Raw genomic sequence first — 21974 nt, 5'->3', positions numbered from 1 at the left:
CATGGTAAATCCCACTATGGGCCAGGGAAGTTCATAAGATTGTCCCTATATTTTAGGGAATAGAATTTGACTTTGTGGCAATAGGATTCATGATCACTAGATCCTGACAGAGGATGATATTCAACCTATCCCATCCTGGTTTATGACCAGATAAAAACAGCTGGGCATCTTTCAATGAGCTAGGCAGCCTTAGAGGTTTCTTTTTATCAAATCCCTGCTTCCTTTCACAGCACATTCGGCCACATCACCAGTGGGGTTGGAGGACAGGAAACGGTCTCTGAGTGGAAAAATCTAGCTGCCATTTCTGTGAACTCCTCCAGCAGAATCACCTTCTCAGCCACTGTTAAAGCAGCTGATGAACTGGCTTCTGTAGGCAGACAGAGAATGGTTCCAGTATCTTTGAAAAAAATATCTGCTTTAGTAATAACTCACTGTTTGCAGAGTAGCACATGAAAAAAAACACGTTCACAGGATGGATCTGGCCAGAGCGGCCAGACACTGAAGCTTTCCTTCACACTAGATGTTGGGCTGAAGCAGAGCTCAGTGCGAGCCCGCTTGAAAAACAGCTCCTGGTGCCATGGCCTTAGTCTGACAGGATACAACCAGGGTTTTGGAAACACAGACTGGTCTGGGTTGAAGGGACCTTTCAAGGTCATCCAGTCCAACCCCCCTGCAGGGAGCAGGGACATCCCCAGCTAGAGCAGGGTGCTCAGAGCCCCGGCCAACCTCCCCTGGGATAGTTCCAGGGATGGGGCAGCGACCACCTCTCTGGGCAACATATATCAGAAACATACAGTAGCAGGGTCTCTAATCTTCAAATACAGGAAGCATTAGAATGACCAAAGTGCAAGGCCATGCAACCACAAAGCAACACAGAACAGAAACAAGAGCACATTCAAGGCTGCATCTTCCGCTTACCACTGGTGCTGTTTTTTTCTGTCCCTTGCTTGTATCATTATGGGTCTAATGAGACCCAAGACACCTGGGAATTGCAAAAGAAATACCAGAAGTAATAATTTTTTCACCTGGGCAATATGAAGAAGATATTATTTTTTAATGGAATAATTATTGGAAGTTGATATTGCCATACCAATACCTAAAAAAAAAAAATCACACTTCAAAATTTAAAATGAACGTTCACTAAATTGGGAATCACAAAGTTTTTAAGGTAATCTCTTCTGGAAGAACAACTACTACAAACCATATTTTCTAGTTTGGGGGCTTGAGGGGGTGGGTGGTATCTCCTCTTATCACCTTTCTTCTATGGAAATGGGTGCGCTCTCAGCTCATAGCCTCATGCTGGTATCTTACATTGGATAGAAATACAACATAATTCCTCCAGAAAAAGTACCCTGAGTGTACTGCATATCATTAATCTATCAGAGAAGATACTTAAAAGTTTCCAGAGGTGGTCCTTGAGATTTTAAGGTAACTAAGATATTTTATAAGCCATTAATAAAAGTGTGAAGAACATTCCAGCAGGCATTTCTAAATACACATACTGTCATCAAATCTAGGGTTAGCTGTTCATGGCAGTGGGGAAACACTCTGTGCAGCAGCACCAGGAGCACCAGACAGCAGCGTGTGCTGGTGCACAAAGGGGAGCTCACCTTCCCAGAGAAGGACAAAAGCTAAGTGTGTGCACTTAGTTAATGTAGTTGACTAAGTAGCCAATGAAATGATGCAAATTGTGCCACAACCCTCGTGTGGAGAGAACATATGTGACACAACCAATAGCCCCTGAGGTTCAAGAAGCCACTATCATGGACTGTGTTTCTTGGTCATTGTTTCTTCCTCTCTGTCTTCATGCATATGCAGACAAGGTGACAGACTTACAAGAAAGCCTCCTGAGACCTTCCAAATCTCATTGTAACAATCCTGAGATGTGTGGACATGCCACTGGCTGCACCACAAACGTATTCTTCTCTAGTTACTCTGTGGGAGAGCACCAAATATATCAGCTGAAAAAGGTGCTTACATTTGCCAGGAAGACCAGGATGATGTTTTTAATACCACACTAGGCTGTAACTAGATGCTTGGGCTTGGTATATGGTTATGAGCTACCCAACGCTTCCTGAGATCACCAAAAGCCCCTTTTGGGTCTTGTATTTTTGTCTCAGGATGCAGTGTTAGCATATCTATAACGTGGTAGTTTGGATCTTAAATCAAAGTTGGTTGTTTTCCTAGTAATGCTATATTCCAGTAAATCTTGCAATCTGGACTACTGACCAGATCACACTAGATCATATCATATCAATACGGTCCCTCCTGTCATCTAAGTCAGTGAATCCAAGCTACAAAACCTCCATTCAAGTACTTTTAAAGCTGCATTTAAACCCAACACCTGACTTGAGGTACTTACCTGATTTGAGGCTGGCTAGCAATAAGAAAGAATGCTGTAATCCCTTAGCCTTACCTTCACACATGAAAAGAAAGAAAGGAAGGTCAAATAAGAACAGATGAAGTTTTCATAAGGAAGCTTTGCCATCTCCTGATCTGCTGCTGCTGCACCAAAATGAGACATCAGGACCTTTCAAATCTCACAGTTAATGTGGCCTCTCTACTGAGCTGTTCGTTTGATGATTTATTCTGGTTTTCAGACTCACTGTTTTATCCCCATCTTATGCAATAAAAACTCCATGCACTTCATGGCTTATTGAGATGCAGAAAAATATTGGAGAAGGCACTCACAGAATGGATTTCTAAGCAATTGTGTATGAGTGCCTCGTTTCTGCTCCCATCACAAACTGTGATGCACTTAGGTTTTTAATTGTTCACTTATTTTCATAGAACAACTGAGATTCAGATACTTTGCCCATGAAGACCTGACTAGCAGAAATAGGAAATTCAACAGTAAGAGCCCAACCTGACCCTGATGGAGGAACAAATAGGATTTCCTTACAGGGAATATAGAGGAAAATGAACCTGTAACAGTTCTGCAGGACCATCCTCAGGCAAACAATGAATACTTACACTAACACTTTTCAATTACTTCTACTTTGTAGCAATACTAAAGAACCACATACTGAAATCATAACCTTATAATTCTGCCAGATAGAAGGCTGTTGCTTTTAAAGAACACCAGATATTGCTATGAAGGTAAACCATCTAGTTACAGCACCCTAGTTCCTGGGAAAGGCAGCCGGAATCCCTGGGCTAGGAGCCTGCCTCACACCACCCAGCATCAACACATCAGTTACACCTCTGCGCAGCACCAGCTTCCTGCCTTCTTGCCTTTTGCAGTTTTACAGTTTGCATTCAGACCTCCACAAAGCCCAGGCACCTTTAAATGCCTGATCTCCTCTAGCCACTGCCTGTGAAAAGGGGATGTGTCTGGCAGCAGCAGGCAGGGGAAACAGCAGTGGCGGGTAGGAACCTGGAAAGGGCCAGAGCACTACAAGGGCAGAAGTCTCTTAAGCACATCCAGGTGCCCACAAAGGCTCCTTTACAAGTCTTACAAGCAGAGAAGATGGATTCGTTAGGAATCAGGCACTGACCTGAAGACACTTCAGCATCCAGAGGTCTGGATGAAGGAGACTGTAAGCAACGTTTTGCACACAAAGTATAGGCTGGCTGCTGTTGAGATGATTTTCTAATGCCTGGGGATCTAATACAAATTATCACTGAAGTTTCCAGTGGAGGCCTTATTCTCACTTCCATGTCAAAGCTGGGGAAATATTTTGCTATTCACTGTGAAACAGGGACCCTCTTAAATACCAGAGCTGGCTACATTTTAATAGAGAGAAAATGACTCTGTTGTAATTTATAAACAACTTCAGGATCAAAACTTTTTCTAAGATGTGGGGAAAAAAGTCTCAGTTAGGTTTCACAGGAAAAATTGTTTGCTCCATAGCTTATACTTACAGCTTCTTCCTCTCTGTAAGTTCAGATTTGGAGACAAGTGTTGTAAATTTTAGTACAAGATATGTAGATGATGATGTTTTTCATGTCAAGCTGTTGGACCCAATGAAGTGATGGAAGAATCTCATCCTTCACATTAAAAAAATTATGTTTCTGGTTAAGAAACATTATAAAAATGAGACCAACTACAGCCAGAAAAGCAGTGGGAAAAGGCAAGGTAACTGAAAAGATACAGAACTCACTGCATACATAAGGGTCTGATGGCTTGGTTAGGTGAAATGCTTGGTTTCAGGTTGACAGTGTTTTGGAATTCAGCTGAAAATATGTATGAACTAATGTATGGAAGAAAGCATGCTATGATCTCCTTGCTATACTGAGCACACTATTCACTATTGACAGCACATCTTACAGTTCCTAGGAAGCATAGTTTAGGGGTCAAGAACTTACGTCCGTTTGCCTGATTTCTGTATTGTTCACAGGATCTCTACGAAGGTATCTTGAAAGCACTTAGTGAAGAAGATGAAAATGAACAGGAAGAAGTTAAACTCAAGCAGGGCTTAAGTGAACTCCCTGAAATTTATGAATTGCATCAAGACATCCTGGGAGAACTGGAAGAAAGAGTCCTTAAATGGTAGGTATGGAATAGCATGGCCTAACCACCTACCCTTCACAGCACGTGAGTGCATCTGTCAGTGTTCCCTCAACCCCACTAGCAGGGAGGCTGGGATTCCTGCAGAGATGAAAGGGGTAGAACCTGAAGTACTCCAGCAGATTTCCCATATAGGCAGGAAGGACGTAAATGTAGAGGCTGTCAGGCTAAGAAACCAAATACTGAAATATTTGCAGAGTGCCCAGCCCAGGCCTCTGAAATGGCCCTGTCAGTCAGTGTGAGGACAACCTGCTTCCTATGCATTATCCTCTGATGCCAGTTTGTAGCCATGGCCCAGTGGCTTCACACTCGTGGCCTGCAGGTCACAGACTCATGCCATGGGAGGCAAGAACAAAAGACATCAGAACTGATCCTAAAGAAGACCATCTGCTTATAAAAATTTACACAGCAAATGCATAGCTCTCAGGTAGGGACAGCCCCTCACTCCCATCTCCAAGTCAGGGCTCTGCACAGGCTAGACCTCCACGGGCAGCCTGCTGAGGTATTCCACCTAAGCCAAGCATTCTTACAGGGTGAAGATTTTCCCTGAGAGAATAAGACCATGGCTAGGATAGACAAAGATCCAAAACGCATTCAGTTAAAGAGACCTCTGACTCAAGCCAGGCTGCCAGGCCCTAGTCTTACTGCTGGAATAAGAATGTCTAAGAGAAATTACCTCTGCAGACCAACGCTGTCTAAACCCACAGCAGCCAGTGTAGCCTCCGGCCTAGACTGCACTACTCTGGCTCTGACAGCTTATTGTGGAGCATGGAGCCCCTACACCTCTACCCTGCTGAACTCCAGCAGGTAGTGATCGCTGGCAGGGGCTCATCCTATCCCACCACTGCCACTGAGCAGTTAAGGAAGTCAATTAGGTCAGGAGAACTTCTCAGTAACAGTCCTAAATGCAAGGCACAGCTCCCCTGGTCAGCCCTGCACTTTCAAGTCAAAGCACACAACAAGGAGAGAAAAGGTTAAAGGGAACTGAGTGTTGGCTTATGTCCACCAAGGGACTTACAAATGGCAGAAAGACTTTCAAGAGTTCATCGGTGTGCTGTCTGATTTATGCACTCATAAACCAAACAGAAGTGGTAAAAAAAAAAAAAGCTGTATTGCACATGGTGCCAACACAAGATGACACAGGGTGTAAGGCTGCCCTCACCCAGGTTCCAAGGTCACCACTGCCCACAAACCTTCCAGTAAGTTCTTCCCTGTGCCTGTGCTCCCCTAGACACTGTTCCTCTGACGTCTCCCAAGAACTCATGTTCCTCTCTTTAATGATGACTGTTCTGCAATCTCATATTGTGTCCTGCTCTCTTCTTGTACATGTTTTGTCAATATTTCAGTCCTGTGCAACCGGAAGCTGAGACAGATGATGGTGGGGCAGTGCTGAGAAGGGGGCAATGAGGGAGAGCTGAAGATAAGATATGACCCCTGAAGTTATGTTCTCTCCCACAACCAATGCTCAAAGCAGTGCAGCAGAAGCTGTGTCCAGAAAGATGTTCTACCCCCTATGGACACAGTGCTGCCATGGCAAAGGCACAGCCAAGGGATCTGCCCCTCATGGTGCCCCTTCTACCACAGCCCATTTTGTTGTCCAGTGTGGCAGTGAAGTACTCCCTCTTTCCTGTCATTTAACCAAGGCTTTAGCTGCACACTGTTCTTAGCCACTGTGTGTCTAACACAATGAGAGAGAAGTAGGGCTCTTCTTTATTTTTTTTTTTATTTATTATTTATTTGCTGCTTCTTTTCTTTCTGTGGCCTTAGGGAGGAACACCAGAAAGTTGCTGATGTTTTTCTCTCCAGAAAGTCAAGGCTGAATCACCACACAGCATATATCATGCAGTTTGATAGAAATTTGGCTTTGCTAGATGAAACCTGCCTTAAATATTCCCAACTGGCTACTCTAATTCAGGAGTTTGAGGTAAGGCTCACAGGTTTGTTTACCTGCACTAATGCACAGCTGTGCCACAGCGTGCACTCAAAGGCCTTTTTTCTGCAGCCCCACCGGTGTTCACACAGGGTAGAATGGGAGAACAGCTGTTCTCACATGCATGATGTGCTTCTTTTTCTCTGTTGCCAGCACACCCCTGTGTGTGCATACAGAATGTGTGTTTGTGAATCTACAGATCTGCCAGTGTATTTTGCTGAAATATATGCACATAGTGGAGTAGCTTCTCAGTCACATTAATTTATCAAGCTCTTTGGGAATGTGTTAAGAGTTAATAGCTATTATTATTATTATTATTCTCATCTCCTCAGACCTCCTCTTCTTTCACTGTGTTTTACATCCTTTCTTTTATACTGGCTTTGCCCAGGATGAACTTGGGGTTAGCCTGTGTAGGTGCTCAGTTGCTGGCAGTGATCAACCCATAACATCCTTACAATTGCGTTTCTCTGCATTGTTAAATGCCTGCGAACTGCTTCCTCTGTTTACAGAGGATGTTGTGACAGGCAGCTCTGAACTGCACAGGAGGACATAAACTCCACTGGCCAGACACATACAAGGTTCTTTTCATCTATCTGCACTCCCTGAATGGTCGGTAACCTCTAGGCCTGAACCCTCTGGCCCTGTAGCAAGAAACACGTATTTTCCAGTTGTGTTAACTCAGGTCATCTGTGCTGAGTAACTGAAAAACATAATCCAAGTCAAATTCCATGATTCACGGTTACATTTGAAAGCACTTCACATAATTTCAAAAGCATGACTCTGTTGAACTAAAATGGTTAAAAGCTATGCTGTTTTCCTGGGGGTCTAGAACACCTGTTTCATATTATCTTTATCTGGTAAGAGAAATAACATTTAGGTGGGTGGCAGAGGGGCTGTAAGGATAAATTAGTGGTTGGAACTGGGAGGTTGTTTAGAATGCCAGCTCTATGTGGTATGGAACAAGTTTTTTCTTTGCAGCACATGTGAAATATTAAGGATAAAAATTAGTTTCAAAAGACATTTGGAAGTCAGCATTTACATATACCTTGTCACCACAGTTCTTTCCTGTTAGCAGCTGAGGGGAGCTCTGATGGCTCACTTCGCTCTGAACATGAACTTGGCAGGTGCAGACTTTCTATTGAGAGCCTCTATCCTCAGCATCCCTCCCGCCACATGCCTATACACTTCTGTCTTAGCTGTTAAACCCGAGAATTACATTTTATTTCTAAGAATGCAGATGAGGCTTTTCCTAGGATGAGATCAGCAGGATTTTGCCTAGAATCAGTGAGCTCTGTAACTTCTTGCCCTCTGGCATGCATGCATACACAAATGAGGGGGGAGTGTCTCTCAGTCTTTTCTTCCCGCATTTTTTTAAAGCAAGACCACTATTAGCTTTCCAGTCTAGCACCACAGAATTTAGGACCTCATCTTGTCTGGCACCTTTGGTCTGAGTATGGAGGCCTGGGAATGCCCAGCACAACCCTGAATGCTCATTTGGCAGTAGTCAGCTGGTCAGAGAAGCAAAACACTAGCAGGAACCAGCTCTACGGCCTTGGAGAACGCTGTCTCTTTATAGCCTTCCCATAAACAGTTAGATTCCTGCTCTCCTTTTGTCCCTTCAAAAGTGGCAAATACTTCAGAGATGTCGATCAATCAACAATGAAGCCCCATGACACTCAACTGTGTTTCGGACTCAGCCCTTGCAAGGAACCAGCTGGGTTTTGTGCCACTCCCCTCAGAACCTACAAGCTTCAGTTTCCTGGTGCTTCTGGAGATGTGGAGACTTTTGAGGATTGCTGGTTTTGCAGCAATGTTGTGACACTTAACAGATACACAGCAAGTTTCCTATTTTAATTGAATTTAATTTCAATTATAGAATAGAATCCTTTGAGTTGGAAAAGACACTTAAGATCATTGAGTCCAACTGTAAACCTAACACTTCACTAAACCATGTCCCTGAGCACCACATCTTTTAAACCCCTCCAGGGACGGGGACTCCATCACTTCCCTGGGCAGCCTGGCACAGGGCTTCACAACCCTCTCAGTGAAGAAATTTTTCCCAATTTCCAATCTAAACTTACTCTGGCTCAACATGAGGCCATTTCCTCTTGTCCTTTTGCTTGCTTCTTGGGAGAAAGGACTGACCCTCACCTCCCTACAGCCTCCTTTCCTGAAGCCCCTTTTCTCCAGACCAAGCAACCCCAGTTCCCTCGGCTGCTCTCTGGACCTTTCATCAGCTTTGCTGCTTTTCTTTGGATGCACTCTAGCACCTCAATGTCTTTCTTGTAGTGAGGGGCCCCAAACTGAACCCAGTATTCAAGGTGCAGCCTCACCAGTGCTAAGTCAAGGGGGATAATCCCTGCCTGAGTCCTGCTGGCCACACTGGTGCTGATCCAAGCCAGCATGCTGGATGCCTTCGTGGTCACCTGGGCACAAACTGACTCATGTTCAGCTGGCTATTGACCAACACCCCCAGGTCCTTTTCTACTGGGCAGCTTTCCAGCCACTCTTCCCTAGGCCCATAGTGTTCCATGGGGCTGTGGCCCAAGTGAAGGACCCAGCACTGACCCTTGTTGAACCTCATGCAATTGGTGTCGGCCCATCAATCCGGTCTGTCCAGATCTCTCTGCAGATCCTCTCTACCCTCAAGTAGATCAACACATCTACCCGACATGGTGTCATCTGCAAACTTCTTGCAGGTACCCATGACCCCTCACCCAGATCATTGATGAAGATACTAAAGAGAACGGGCTCCAGTACTGAGCCCTGGGGTACACCACTTGCAGCTGGCCACAAACTGGATTTGACTCCATTCACCACAAGTCTTTGGACCCGTCCATCCAGCTAGTTTCTTACCCAGCAAAGAGTATGCATGTCCAAGCCATGAACAGCCAGCTTCTTCTCCAGGAGAAGGCTGTGGGAAATGGTGTCAAAGGTTTTACTAAATCCCATGTAAACAACATCCACAACCTTTCCCTCATCCACTAGGTGGGTCACTTTGTCACAGAAGGAGATCAGGCTAGTCAAGTAGGACCTACCTTCCATAAATTCATGGGCTGACTGGACATGATATGTAGAGACATGGCAAATCTAAAGGGTAAAGGCAAAGAGAAAAATGCTGCTTCTTTTCTGTAAGCGTGCTAAATCAGACCTCAACCTCACTTTACTTTCTTGTAAACACTCTGGACATCGAGTTCCAACTCAATCACAGCAAGATGCTTCACTGTATTTTACTCAATTCCAAAAATCAAAATAAGATACTAAAAAGTTGCAGGCAGAAGAATCTTCCAGTCCAAAAAAAGAATGATGACAAGCTTCATTGAGTTTTAATACTTGTCTTCAGATGACACCCTAAAATCTTTGTCCAGCCTTAACCTTTTAAATGGTATTTCCTTCCCTCCATTTTCCCTCTGAGTATAAGCTATTTGTGAATGATGCCATAGGAAAGAAACTGTTTACAGTGCTGCTTTAGTCACAAAGACGATACTTCCTAGCAAGCTGGGTAAATTGGGAATGGTTCAATGGAATTTGTGCATGCAACTGGTAGGAACCTTTCATAGTACAGCCCAGGCAGAGAGGACGGTGTGCCGCTGAGCTCAGACACCCCTGATCTTTGTCTCTCCTCTCCCTTCCATTGAGGACAGCAGAGCTCTGGCGGCAGCCCTCGAAGTGTGAAACACCTGCTTCTGAAAGTGGTACAGCGTGTCTTCCAGTACCGTGTGCTGCTCACAGGTCAGTAAAATCGCTCTCAGAGACACTCCGCGGAAACCCCCCATGATGTTCTGTGCCTCCACTGTGCCACACATTGATGTCAAGAGAGCTAAAATAGGGCTGAAGCAGTGTGGGATTTCCTGGAAACTTCAATAAGCTTAGTACAGGATTCAGGAAATGTCAGGGAGCCTGGGAAGAAGCAAGCACAGGCATGCTGGAAGGTCTCAAGGAAAGGTAAGGTCAGGTGCTTTTAGCCACTCCTTGGCTTTTTCCTTCTGTGAATCAGGAGAGGCAGACTTCAGCCTCACTGCCAGTAAACAGATTGGACATTATTTATGTCAAGGGCAATTAGAAGAGACAGTAGGGTACAGTAATCCCCAGCAATATGACTCTGCACTGCATCCTGGATGACAGGGGCAAGTGCCATCTCCTTCTACTCCATCATAAAGCCCTTGTACCCAGCACTCCACCCTAAACCTTGTGCACAGTACACCTAAGGTTAGTGATAAGCTTAAGTCAAAATCACAGTCCAGTTTCTTCTCTACACTGTAAGAGTCAGAGATCCAAATTTACATTAACACTACATTGACAGATCTTACATTTACAGTAACAACTTCCCTTTACATTCGGGACCATATGTATCACTCCCACCTGGAATCTCCCCAGAGGGGGTTGTGTTGCCTCTGATGGCTCAAACTCTGCAAGCCACAGTAAATCTAGCAAGTCCGAGCCTGAGCACTGAGCAAGCCTTCTGAAGCAGGATATGGTCCCTAGAAAGAACTGTCAAGCTTAGGTTTGCAACTAACAAACTGTTTGGGGAAGGAAATGGTAAAGTATAACAATGAATCTCAGTGTTTTCAAGTCACACAAAACACAGAACACAAAAGAGCAAAGATCCATAGACATAAAGATGGAGAGATGCTTTGAGAGTATGTGTATGTGTGGGTGGAGAGGGATGCAAGACGAATTATACATGGGACAGTAAAAAGGAAGCCATAAACCCTGCCCATACTCAACAACGGATGAGGGGCCCAGCATATTAGAAGGGACTTCTATAATGTAGCAGAACAAAGCAACCATATGAAATTTTATTCACAGCACAGATTAGCAGCAGTTTCATCTTGCTCCAGTCACTTTGATCAGGGATGCAACTCATTATTCACAGCTGGTTTTGCTTTTTTAGTATGAGCAATAAAAATGAACACCGGATGCCAATAGTAGGACTTTTTTTTTTTTTTTGTCTGACTCGCTTCCCTCTCTGGGTGTGTCTACAGTAAAGGCAACTTCCCAGATTTGGGGGTTGCAGTACTTAGTCTCACACGATGCTTACAGTTTTTTCAGTGTGTGCACACAAATACTGCATCTAAGAAAAGGGACTTGGAATGTCCCTGTCGGAAATATCTCCACTAAGTTCCATTTTCTCTGCCCATTTCTGTGATCCACAAGGTAAATTGAAAACATGAAGCATGGTATTTTGTGAGAGAGCTGTAAGGGTTTCAGGGCAGCTCCAGTGATGTCATTCCACCTATGCCTGAAGCAACTTGAGGTTCTCCGTGTCCCAGGTACTGGCACTAACTAGGAAAATGCAAGCTTTCATGTGTAGTGAGATAAAGTCTGTTGGAATAAGATATTCTTTACTATAACTTTAATAGTAATAACTTTACTGCTTTAGTCCCTAACCTCAAGAAACCAAGCCACTCTTTGCCTGCTAGGACAGAGTGGGTCTGGAACAGTGCAGTCCTTCAGGTTCTCTAGGCAGTGTGGGGGAAGAAAAAAAAAAAAAAAAAACCACAAAATATGCAGGTGTACTTCTGTGTTCATAACAGGCTGTTTCTCCAAGATAAGGAAGCATGTTTTATGAGGCTATTGGTTGCCAGTTGCTGCTACAGCCAAAAGGAGTTACCCACAGGGTTAAACGTCCATAGCCAGGGACAGAGCTTGCAGCTGTAAAAAGGAGCACTGAGTAGAGCCTGGTAACACCAAACAACCCCTTCCTGTCCCAGCACAGGCAGCTGCCTTCCTGAATGCATGTGGAAACCAGCTAGATTTCAGGACACCAGGGAGAAAGAGAAACGTATATGGATAGGACATTTAAGGGAACAGACACACACAGCACCATTCTCAGCCTAGAGGCCTCGCTCCTGGATGCAGAATTTAGGAGCATGGATTCATCAGAAAGACAAGAATTAAGTACTTCTGGATTAAGTTTTTCAAATGGTAGCACTCATATACTACAGTCATTAAAAGCATAAAGCCCTAGACAAACAACAGGCAGATGAACAAGAGCAAGTAGTCCAAATAAACCTGACAGGTTAACAGTTTGCATATAATGCAAACAATTCCTATAAGTGTAAATCCTATTGTGTGTATTTTACAGAACCTATTTTCAGAATGTGATTGAGTTCAGTAGTAATCATTGAACTCTGCATGTACAGAACCAGTCTCCTTCCTGTGTCTATAAAATGCATATACTAAAAATTCATATAATACAAATACAGCAAATCAGTCGTTACAGCAAACACCATTCATTCGGATGGGAAAACAGAATTCATTGGAAGAACAATTATTTGTAAAGTAGTGGTATTCAGCAATTCTCCTGGCTGAGAAACAAGGAAATATTTTTGTCACTCTGTTTATTCCTTTACAACTGCCAAGTTACATGGTAAGTCCAAATCTGTATCAATGCTTCTGCATTGATTCTCAAAGTACAGTGCTATCAAGGATGAGTTTTGGTTTGGAAAGAGGCCATATACACTTAATTATTTGGGAACAAATTTATATGGCTCATTACTGTGGATGACCCACCGCTGGACGTGTTCAAAGCCAGGTTGTATGTGGCTCTGAGCAACCTGATCTGGTTCCAGATGTCCCTGTCCATGGCAGAGGGGTTGGAACAGATGATCTTTGAAGGTACCTTCCAAACCCACATGATTCTATAATTCTACGATTAGGATTTTATGCTTTAGCTAATAACACTACAGATTATGTAGATATGTATTCTGATTACTGTGTGTCTGTGATTATTTTCTACAGATTACTTGAATAATCTTTGCCCTGATTCTACAGAGTATGAAGCTACACAAGGTAAAATGAAATGGGTGGAACAAAAATTCTGCTTTGCTAACTCTGCTTCGAAAGAGATACAGAATCTCTATTGGGACTATATGGAAGAGAATTATTTTCAAGATTTTGTGTTAATAGGTTAGATGTAAGATCTGTAAACACTGATTACTAATAGATAAATTATTTAGGGCAAGAACCCTATCTTTTTTTTTCATTGAAACATGTAGGCTTCCTATAGCTTTGACATGATGAACTTACAGAGGAAGAAACTATCATCTATATAAGCATGGTGCAAACACTGTAGTTCTGCCCCAGCCACCAGAGAAATCCTAGTCTCCTTTGGCTCCATCCATGTTTGGCTTAGTCACTGCAAAGGCAATTGGGATGGCCCCACCTGCTTGTTTGCAAACCATTATCTGTGGTTTGCCTGCTCTGCGAACTTTGGGGAAACCCAGGGGGTTTGGATTTTTATCTGTATTCTGGATTACTTAAACCTAGTAAACTTGAAAGATGTTGCATAAAATCAGTCCTGCATAATTAAGAACAAATCCAGATGTTCAGCTGCTAACAACATCCTTTCCAACATGTGAGGTGGATACAGCTGAAGTCTCTTACTCCCACTGAAGTCAAAGCAAGGTTTAGCTGTGGCCTCACTGAGAGTATCTTCCAGGCTGAAGTAAGCAGGAATAACACTATTAATGAAACCAGTTCACCTCTGTTACACTGAGCGTAAATCCAAACAACTCACAGCAATAACGTCTGTGACTGGCTGAAGGTCAGTCTGTTCTGACCAGGAGTAGAGCCTCGAGCAAGATGTAGGGCTCTAGTCACTAGTAGTGGGACTACAGCTTGTCAGTAGTTTATACAAGGCCAGGGTATATGCTCAAGCCATGTGGCCACAATTGCCTGTCTTGTTTGTGGTTAGCACATGCTTGTCACATTTCTGGCCAGTGATGGCTCTCATGCTGCCAGGTTATGCCCAGAAATGGACAGGATGCTCTGATCCATAGGGGAAAGAGATCTGAGGTAAGGACCTGAGCCCTGTTATGCCACTGCTTTCAGGGCCAGCAGACTTGCCCCGACCCAGGTTATTTGCCAGTGGAGAATCCAGGTGTTAATTCACGTTACCACTTCATACATACTTTTGTCAGAAAGTGGTGACCGGTCCTCTCCATTGGCAGCAAGGGGAAACACATCACCTTAGATTATCATGCTTTAGGATGGCTAAAATTGGGTTTAAAAATCTGCAACTAGATCTAAACTTCATCTGCAACATCACAAGGAGATTTGGTGTTATGCTAGGTGCTTGAAAGGGACCTCATGAGCTCTCTTGGTCAGTACAAGTACGATGCAGACTTTTGCACATGAGAACGATGAAGGGAAGAGGAACTGACAGCACCGTGCCTCCTCTGAAATTTGCTGGGCAGTTGCACTCTAAAGGTGCCAGAGAAGTGAAAGGAGCTGCTGGGGATGCTGATTGCTTTTTTTTAACAATGCCTTTGCAAATAGAAGAGATTTGAGTTATTTTCCTACTCTTTTATGTGATTTATGGTGTTTGTTTTGCTTCATCCCTCAGCTGCCTTACTCATGGTTTCTGAAATGACGGACCGAGCCAATGACAGCATGCTGCAGGCGGTGAGTTCCCCCGGCACGCGCGTGTTCCGGCCGGCCGCTGACGTGAACACACGTCTGGCAAAGTTCAGAAGCCTCCTCCGGTGTGAGCCTCGAGGGCTGACACACATCTGGCATACAGCATTGCTGGTATGGAGTCGGTCTGTGCCCTTTAGTGGAGCTGGGCAAGATGCCACCGTAGCAAGCAGCACAAAGTTTTTGTCCCTCTTGGGACTGCTGAAATGGTATGTGGAGCAATGAAGTGAGAGATGGGAATTTTCATGGTTCTATTTCTCACCTGGGATGGTTTTAGATATGAAATGTTGAAGGCATCACAAATGTACTGTCAAAGACAGAAGAAGAAATAAAATATCAACCATAGTAAGAGCTTGGTTTCAGGCAGGACTTTGAGTTTGAAAGAAAAAATGCACAGGAATTGTGAGGGAAAGACACACGCTGGAGGCCTCTGCAGCTGCGCACCAGCACTGCTGAGTGAGCCTATCCCCACCAGAAGTGCTGGGGTTTAAACCCCCAACCTTGAATGAGGGTGGACATATGGAAGATGTCCACAATCAGGCAGGAAAGCCCCTCCTGACTGGTTTCCACCCATAGTCTGGCCATCCTTGGGTGGGAGCTGATGAGGAGATCCCCACCAGGTGCCCCCACCTTCAGCATTAACTTGGAGGTGGGGAAAGAAACCTGACTGCTGGTAGTGGGCTTGGGGGAGCTGTCTGTACAGCAGATGTGCTGTGTGGGGATTCTGGCTGTCAGAAAGGCTTCCTGACTGTACAGTAAGTGGAGTTCACTGGACAGCAGGGAGAAAGATGAGTCCCTGCTACATAACTGGACTCATTGCCTGGCTAATTCCATCTCCCATGGCTTGGATCCTCGGCCAGCTTGCTCCCTTCTTTACAGCCTATGCAGTGAGTGAGTGTATCAGCTTATTCCTCCCTCCAGTGGTGTGGCACCTTGGATTGTCTGCAGATGATTTAAGAGCAGAGGGAGGAATTTGGCTGTTAGTCTGCCTGTTAATGATAATATCTTTCTATATGGGCCAAGTGGTCAGCAGAAGACTGCCTTCAATGCCTTTGTCCTCTGGCTGCAAGGGAATGGAAGCACTGGGTGAGGTAGTGAGTTCAGACTGTGTGACATGGTAAAAATGCAGTATGTCAACTAGATGAAGGACGTTTTTTGCAATAGCTTGGAAGGTAAAAATGGAAGAGTGTCAGAACTCAGTGTGCCCTTTGTCTGTTAAAACTGAAACTTTCATGCCTCGTTCAGAAAAATAAAAACATCTGCTTGCAGCAAATGAACCCAAGAGCCAAGGAAGTCAACTTTTGCTCACATCTGGAAATCTCTGTTGCTCTGGTTTAAAAGCCATGTCTCCAATATGTGTGCCCAAGTCATAACTGAAGCCTGTGTGTTCATGAGCTGCTTCAGAGCACCAAGTTCAGTGATAATCTCCTTATGGCTAGCAGCAGACAAAACCCAAGCTTTCTAATGTTTGTATCAGAAAGGAATAAGTTGTAGTTAAAACTACTTACTGTTTCCTGAATAGAGAAACCATCAGTCTCTGTGGATTTACCTCCTTCCCCATCTGATAGCTAGAAACTGAGACTGAGGCTCTGAAACTGCTTTTCCTGAAGCTAGTGGCAAAATTACCACAGATCAATGTGAAGTCCAGCTGGTGGGTTTCTAGTATTGTATGGAGGTGATCTGAAGCTGTGACAACAGATCAAGATTTTTAGCATTCTAAAAATCAAGGGTTTTAAGGTCAAAACTCAAAATTCAGATCTGCATTTTTGCTCGATGCAAACTTAAAGAAGCTTGGGCATGTTGACTTGGTTTAAGTCCATTTCTGCTTTTCTGCTCCAAGCATCTCTACTCCCAACCCCATCCTGGCACACCTACCTCAGAGCACATTCCCTCTTTGTACAATAACATCAGCCCATTGGTCATTTTGATGTGCCTCTGTGACAACACAAAACCTTCAAACCTTCATTTGAAAAACAGCATTTTTTTTAACTCCTCCTGATTGCTAAGGAAAATTTCCAAACATGAGCACGCTCCATGAAGAAATCACACTCTGCTTCAGCAAACAAACAGCCTGAACACTTTTGCTGAGTGTAAACTGGCAGCTACCCTTATCTCTTGGTTGCTTACTTTCAGCCTTATTTAAAGACATTTGGCATAGCAGCACAAACTATTTTGTCATCAGCCATTACAGTAGATAGGATGGGGAGCAAAACTGGGAGGGAAGTCTTTCTAGATTAAATGGTTGTTGCATTACAGCCAGAAGTAATGGTGAAGGAGAAGAAAGGAGAGAGAAAGAAGCTTAGCAGAAAAGCAAAGTGCATGGAAACAATGATGTTCTGGATTAGAGTGATGTTCAGCACCGACAGCAAAAACCAGCAGTTTTTAACTACATAAACAACATTCTGTTACCAAGACAAAATAACAGATACAGATTGCATGTAGCATGTGATCTACAAAGCCTAGAGTTTTACCATTACAAGAAATGCAATCTAGTCCCTCTACAGAATGACCCTGAAACTACAGACTTACGGAGCAAAGTTTTCAACAGGTTTGATTTTCCTCCTCCTCAGGCAAACAATTTATAATCCTACTTTTCCATTAATAAAGCATTCTTTGTATCAAACCAATACATATTTTATGATAAAACAGATCTCAGGAAAAGTTTCCACAGAGCTCTAGGTACACCTGTATTACAGGCTGAGAAATGTAAGATCTTGCTTCCTAACAGATCAAGGTCACACATCTTTTTATGTCACCTCTCTTTCTTTAGATTTCACTCAGGTTTATGGGAGATTTGTATGAATACTTTTCTGAAGTTAGAAGTATCCATAAGTGGCCAAAATAAAATCTGCTGTGTTGCATTACCATGCAATGTTTTTCTCTCCACTAAGCCATCCTTTAATTTGAAGAACTTCATCATCTTGTTTGAGTTTTACAGATGTCACAGACTGTATAATAATTGCTATTAGTAATGTCTATTTTGGAACTATTTCATCACAAATTCCACAGAGTTTTACACTTCATTTTTTATCATATCATGTGAAATGCTGGGGTTTGAACCCCGAGCCCCAAATTAAGGTTGACATATGGATGATTCCCACAGCCCGTCATCCAGAGGGGTGAGTTTGCCTTAGAGCTTCCCCCCAGGGTGCGGCCGGCCCTGCAGGGAGAGCCAGAAGGGAAATGAGCCCCAGGGGTCCCGCAGTGAGCTGACAAAGGTCAGGGGTCTGCTTGGGGATAAAAGCTGGGACCACTTGCAGGGAGTCAGGAGTGTCTGTCTGTGGAGTGCACTCCACAGAGCTGCCTGGTTCAGGGCAGACCTCCTGACTCTCCTGGAGCTGGGCCCCAGTCTGTTTAGACCTTTGTGAACATGGGCGGATCAGGTGAGAGTCGCCATGTGGGCACCTTTCTCTGCTGTGTTCAGCTTGCTGGGCTGGCTGTTTCCCATGCCAACTGTGGGCAACCTCGGCTCTCTGTTTGTACCCCCTGTTGTGGGCCGAGTTACATCTTTTGTGGGATCGTTGGGGGTGGTGTCAATTATGTACGAGCTGATTGAGATGTTTGTACCCCCGGCAGTCATTGTCTACAATACAGTCTGAGTATTGTATTCTCTTCCTGCTGGTTGTGTCATTCCTGTTAGGCCTGATCATTGGCAAAACAATCATGAGAGCACATCTGCTCTTTTCCAAAACTGTGGCCTGGAAGAGATGAACCAAAATTTCCTTCTTTCCCATTTGTGTGAAGGCGTGGGTTCATGAGAATCAAAGTTCAATATTCAACTAAATCATAGGTTGTCCTCCAGAATTAATATCCCATCCACAAATGCCACAGCTAGCAGTTCTTTTCTTTCCAATTTTAAAAACACGCAAAGACTTTAAGAAGTTACTCCAATCACAGAACAAAATGAGCAATGCCACTCAAGACAGAGCTTTAATAACTTGTCATGTACCTGGCTGAAGTTCTAAGCAATAATTTAGACATGGTATGTACCTGGAAGGAGGAAGATTTCTGCTGCCCCTTAGCAGCTCATCAAACTACACTCCAAAAATCTGACAGGGGCATTGAATTCTGATCTATATTTTCTGCAGAATATCAATGTTTCTTTGTTTGTTTATGACAATAACACTCTAGCAGTTCTTCTCTGGGAACTATTAACCCAGGATTTTTCAGACATATTATCATATTAACTATATCCCTAGCATTTTCATCAAGTAGGAAAATATTATTCACCATTTACAGATCTGCAGACCGAGGCAGAAGGCATATCCCCACCACATAGCATTAAGTCTATCTGCAACTCCAGGAGACATTCACTACTTGAAGTAAGCAGGGTTTGTACTGCTCTCTGAAACTCCACAATCTGTTAGCATCTAAGGGCTATAAATCATTGTTGCTAATAACAGCTGGTGAATTCCCTGGGGAGGTGTTCCTCCTGCAGACATAATGATAATAGGATGGAAGCTGCAGTTCACTGCTAAAACGACCAGAGAAGAATTTCACCCACCCACATCTGCAGTACTAGTTCGGTGGAGCTTTGATTTCACTTTTTAATTGTAGCTTGAGAAGGGTATTTGAAAGGAGAATAATAATAGTTTTAAGGAGAATTAAGAGAATGACATAAACAGGGAATTTTAGGGGGACTGTAGGGAAATGATACCCCCTCGGCTGCCCCCCTTTCTGGATAAATCACTGTCCTTCACATGTGATGGCTGTTCAACTTCCTACAGGAAATGAGTTTGATACATCTCTGTCCACTTCCTGACGAACACGTGTCCATACTGCAAATGTCAGCATTACAACAAGAGCCTCTGCCAGCAGTCCTAAAAAAAGCTGAGGTGTATCTGAGCTGCAGCAACTTCTCTCACTCTTGTAGCAACCACAATGAGTAGTACTAGCACTGGCTAGGAGTGTGCTCACAGGAGGGCACTGCCTTTTCTGTGGATGAAGAATGGGTTTCCATTGTGGAAGCTGTCAATCTGACAGGTTTTGCTAAGGATAAAATTCCCTTTAGTGATGGGAAAGTCCTTTGTAAATGTCTTTTGCAAATGTCAGCTGTCCCACGATCCCCGATATTTCCTGTGCTATAGTTTATACATTCTGTTTCCATTTTGCTGGCTTATAATACTTTAGAAGTGACATGAAAAATTCATCTTTTTACTTCCTGCACTGCAAAAGAGATACTTGGCAGCTGAAATTCTTGAAAATGTGTCAACTGCCAGTTATACTGTATGGTCACAATGCGGCCCTGTGCTGGTCAAGGCTTGTAGGTGTTTCCATATGATTGATATGCTGTTACTGATTAAGAACTAAATTGGTGTCATGCTACACGAGTGCAATATTTCACTAGGGCAGTAACATATGGAAGTACGTCAGGCTTATCTCAAAAAACAAACTGAGATAAGTACATTAATTGTGTTAGCTGAAATCCATCCAATGTTGACATGGATGTGCTCCTTCTAGTATATGCGATAGCTTTCTTAATTAGCTGATTCTGTAGACAGCACTGATTTGTATCGGTCAGATACACTGCACTATCTAATTGAGTCTAACTCAGCTCAGAGGTATCTTAATGCCAGCCAGGAGCACAGGAAAGCAGACCATGACTTGTCATAGCAGAAAACTATAGTCAAAGGCTGCCAGATCGTGAAGGTATATCAGATATGGTCCTTGGTCTGTGCATTGTCTGGGTGTGTAACTGAGGATTTAGGGTACAATGGAGGCTCCTAATTTTCAGACATATTCCAGGGATGACTCATGGCTGCTGTGCAGCTCATTCTGCTGTTCTGACCAATTAAAACCACAGCCGAAGCCTATGTATATGCCTCAGGTTTAGCAGCCTTACCTGCTAAATGAAAGATTTTAAAAGACTCTAGCAATAATGCAAAGGCACAGACATCCCTTCTTCCTCCTCCATATATTCATACAATAACATTTTTTTTAGGAGAGCAGAGTCTTTGCCAGATTAATCTTATTTATCATCTCCACAGGTAAGTTCATGCCACATGCCAGCGCCCATTGACTATCTGTGCTTTAAGGCAGTTAATAGTATCACAGTTTGATAATGAACTTCTTAATTTTTGCAAAGCATCAAAAGAGAGACGCAGTTTCATTGCCTGCTTACTAGTTAACCTTCTAAATCCCCTATTGCAAAGCCATTAATCCATTATCATAGAATATAAACCTCCGGATAATGCCAGCAACAGTCTTAGAGTATCGAAGCCTGCTTTGGATCGTCCGTGTCATGCCACCAATGCACACACCTGTGGAGCAGATATTGTACTTTGTTTCCAGTTCATTAGTTGCCAGAGCAAGAAAGTCAGCAAAGAGGCTAACATCTAAACACCGAATGGAGGAGGCAGGCCCTTCTGAGTGTGAACAGAGGGGTCAGAGGTAACAAGACTGTAGAAGGCCACAGCACACGTGAGTGCAGGTGATGAGGTTTTATAAAAATGGCTGGAAGAAGACTTCATGGGCATAAAATCCCTGGGCTCTGTTCTCTCTGAAACCTAACCCTGTAATAACACTTTTTAGAGAAATAAAATGGTGAAGAGGGGTAGGGGAAGGTTTGCCTGATTGTCTAAAGAACAGTTACCGTGCAGTCTTCAAAACGCTGTTTCTCTCCTCCAGGAGAACTTGCAGAAGCTGGTACACATTGAGCACAGTGTGAGAGGGCAGAGCGGGCTCCTCCAGCCAGGAAGGGTGAGTGCTGCAGTCCCGTGCTGATTAGTGCATTGCTTCTGGCCGGCTATATCTCCAGTTGTGTGGATGGCCAGATTTCAGGTCTACAGGTGTCGTTTAGTGAGCTGCTGTGATAAGAGTTGAAGCACTGTTTTGTGTAAAAAGCCATCACTCTGGCAGTGTGCAAAGAGCTATGCCAGCAGCCTCAAGATGGGAAAGACATGCATTGCCCCTGCTTTTACGTAGAGCAGCCATCTGACTCTCACTCCAGCTGTCCTCATCCACCCCACGTGCAATGTCTTTTGATGGAGTTGATGTCTTCCTATATACTCCTGTTTGAAAAGCTGCAACACTAGCAGGAATTGTGTGCAGCCTGGAAAGTCTCAGAGTTTGATCTGGCTGGGTAAGAGCCTTGAATCAGGTGAAATTATTTGT

The 21974-nt window shown here is 43.8% G+C and overlaps 1 protein-coding gene across 1 annotated transcript in view; it reads left to right on the top strand.

Moving 5' to 3' along the window:
• Positions 1-4340: 4340 nt before the first annotated feature.
• The window catches only part of LOC103780464 (FYVE, RhoGEF and PH domain-containing protein 5-like), a gene marked incomplete at its 5' end in the record, with an annotated part of 41659 nt that continues 24025 nt past the window's right edge, over positions 4341-21974 (top strand). Inside the window, 6 exon segments of the mRNA XM_008948149.1 lie at positions 4341-4492; positions 6278-6434; positions 10085-10172; positions 13185-13235; positions 14791-14849; positions 21489-21560. Coding sequence (XP_008946397.1) covers positions 4341-4492; positions 6278-6434; positions 10085-10172; positions 13185-13235; positions 14791-14849; positions 21489-21560 — 579 coding nt within the window.

This window comes from Merops nubicus, unplaced genomic scaffold, assembly GCF_000691845.1.
Source record: "Merops nubicus isolate BGI_N331 unplaced genomic scaffold, ASM69184v1 scaffold8069, whole genome shotgun sequence".
NCBI classification, from domain to species: domain Eukaryota; kingdom Metazoa; phylum Chordata; class Aves; order Coraciiformes; family Meropidae; genus Merops; species Merops nubicus.
Note: the sequence above shows the minus strand (reverse complement) of the source record. Positions and strands in the feature narration are given on the sequence as shown.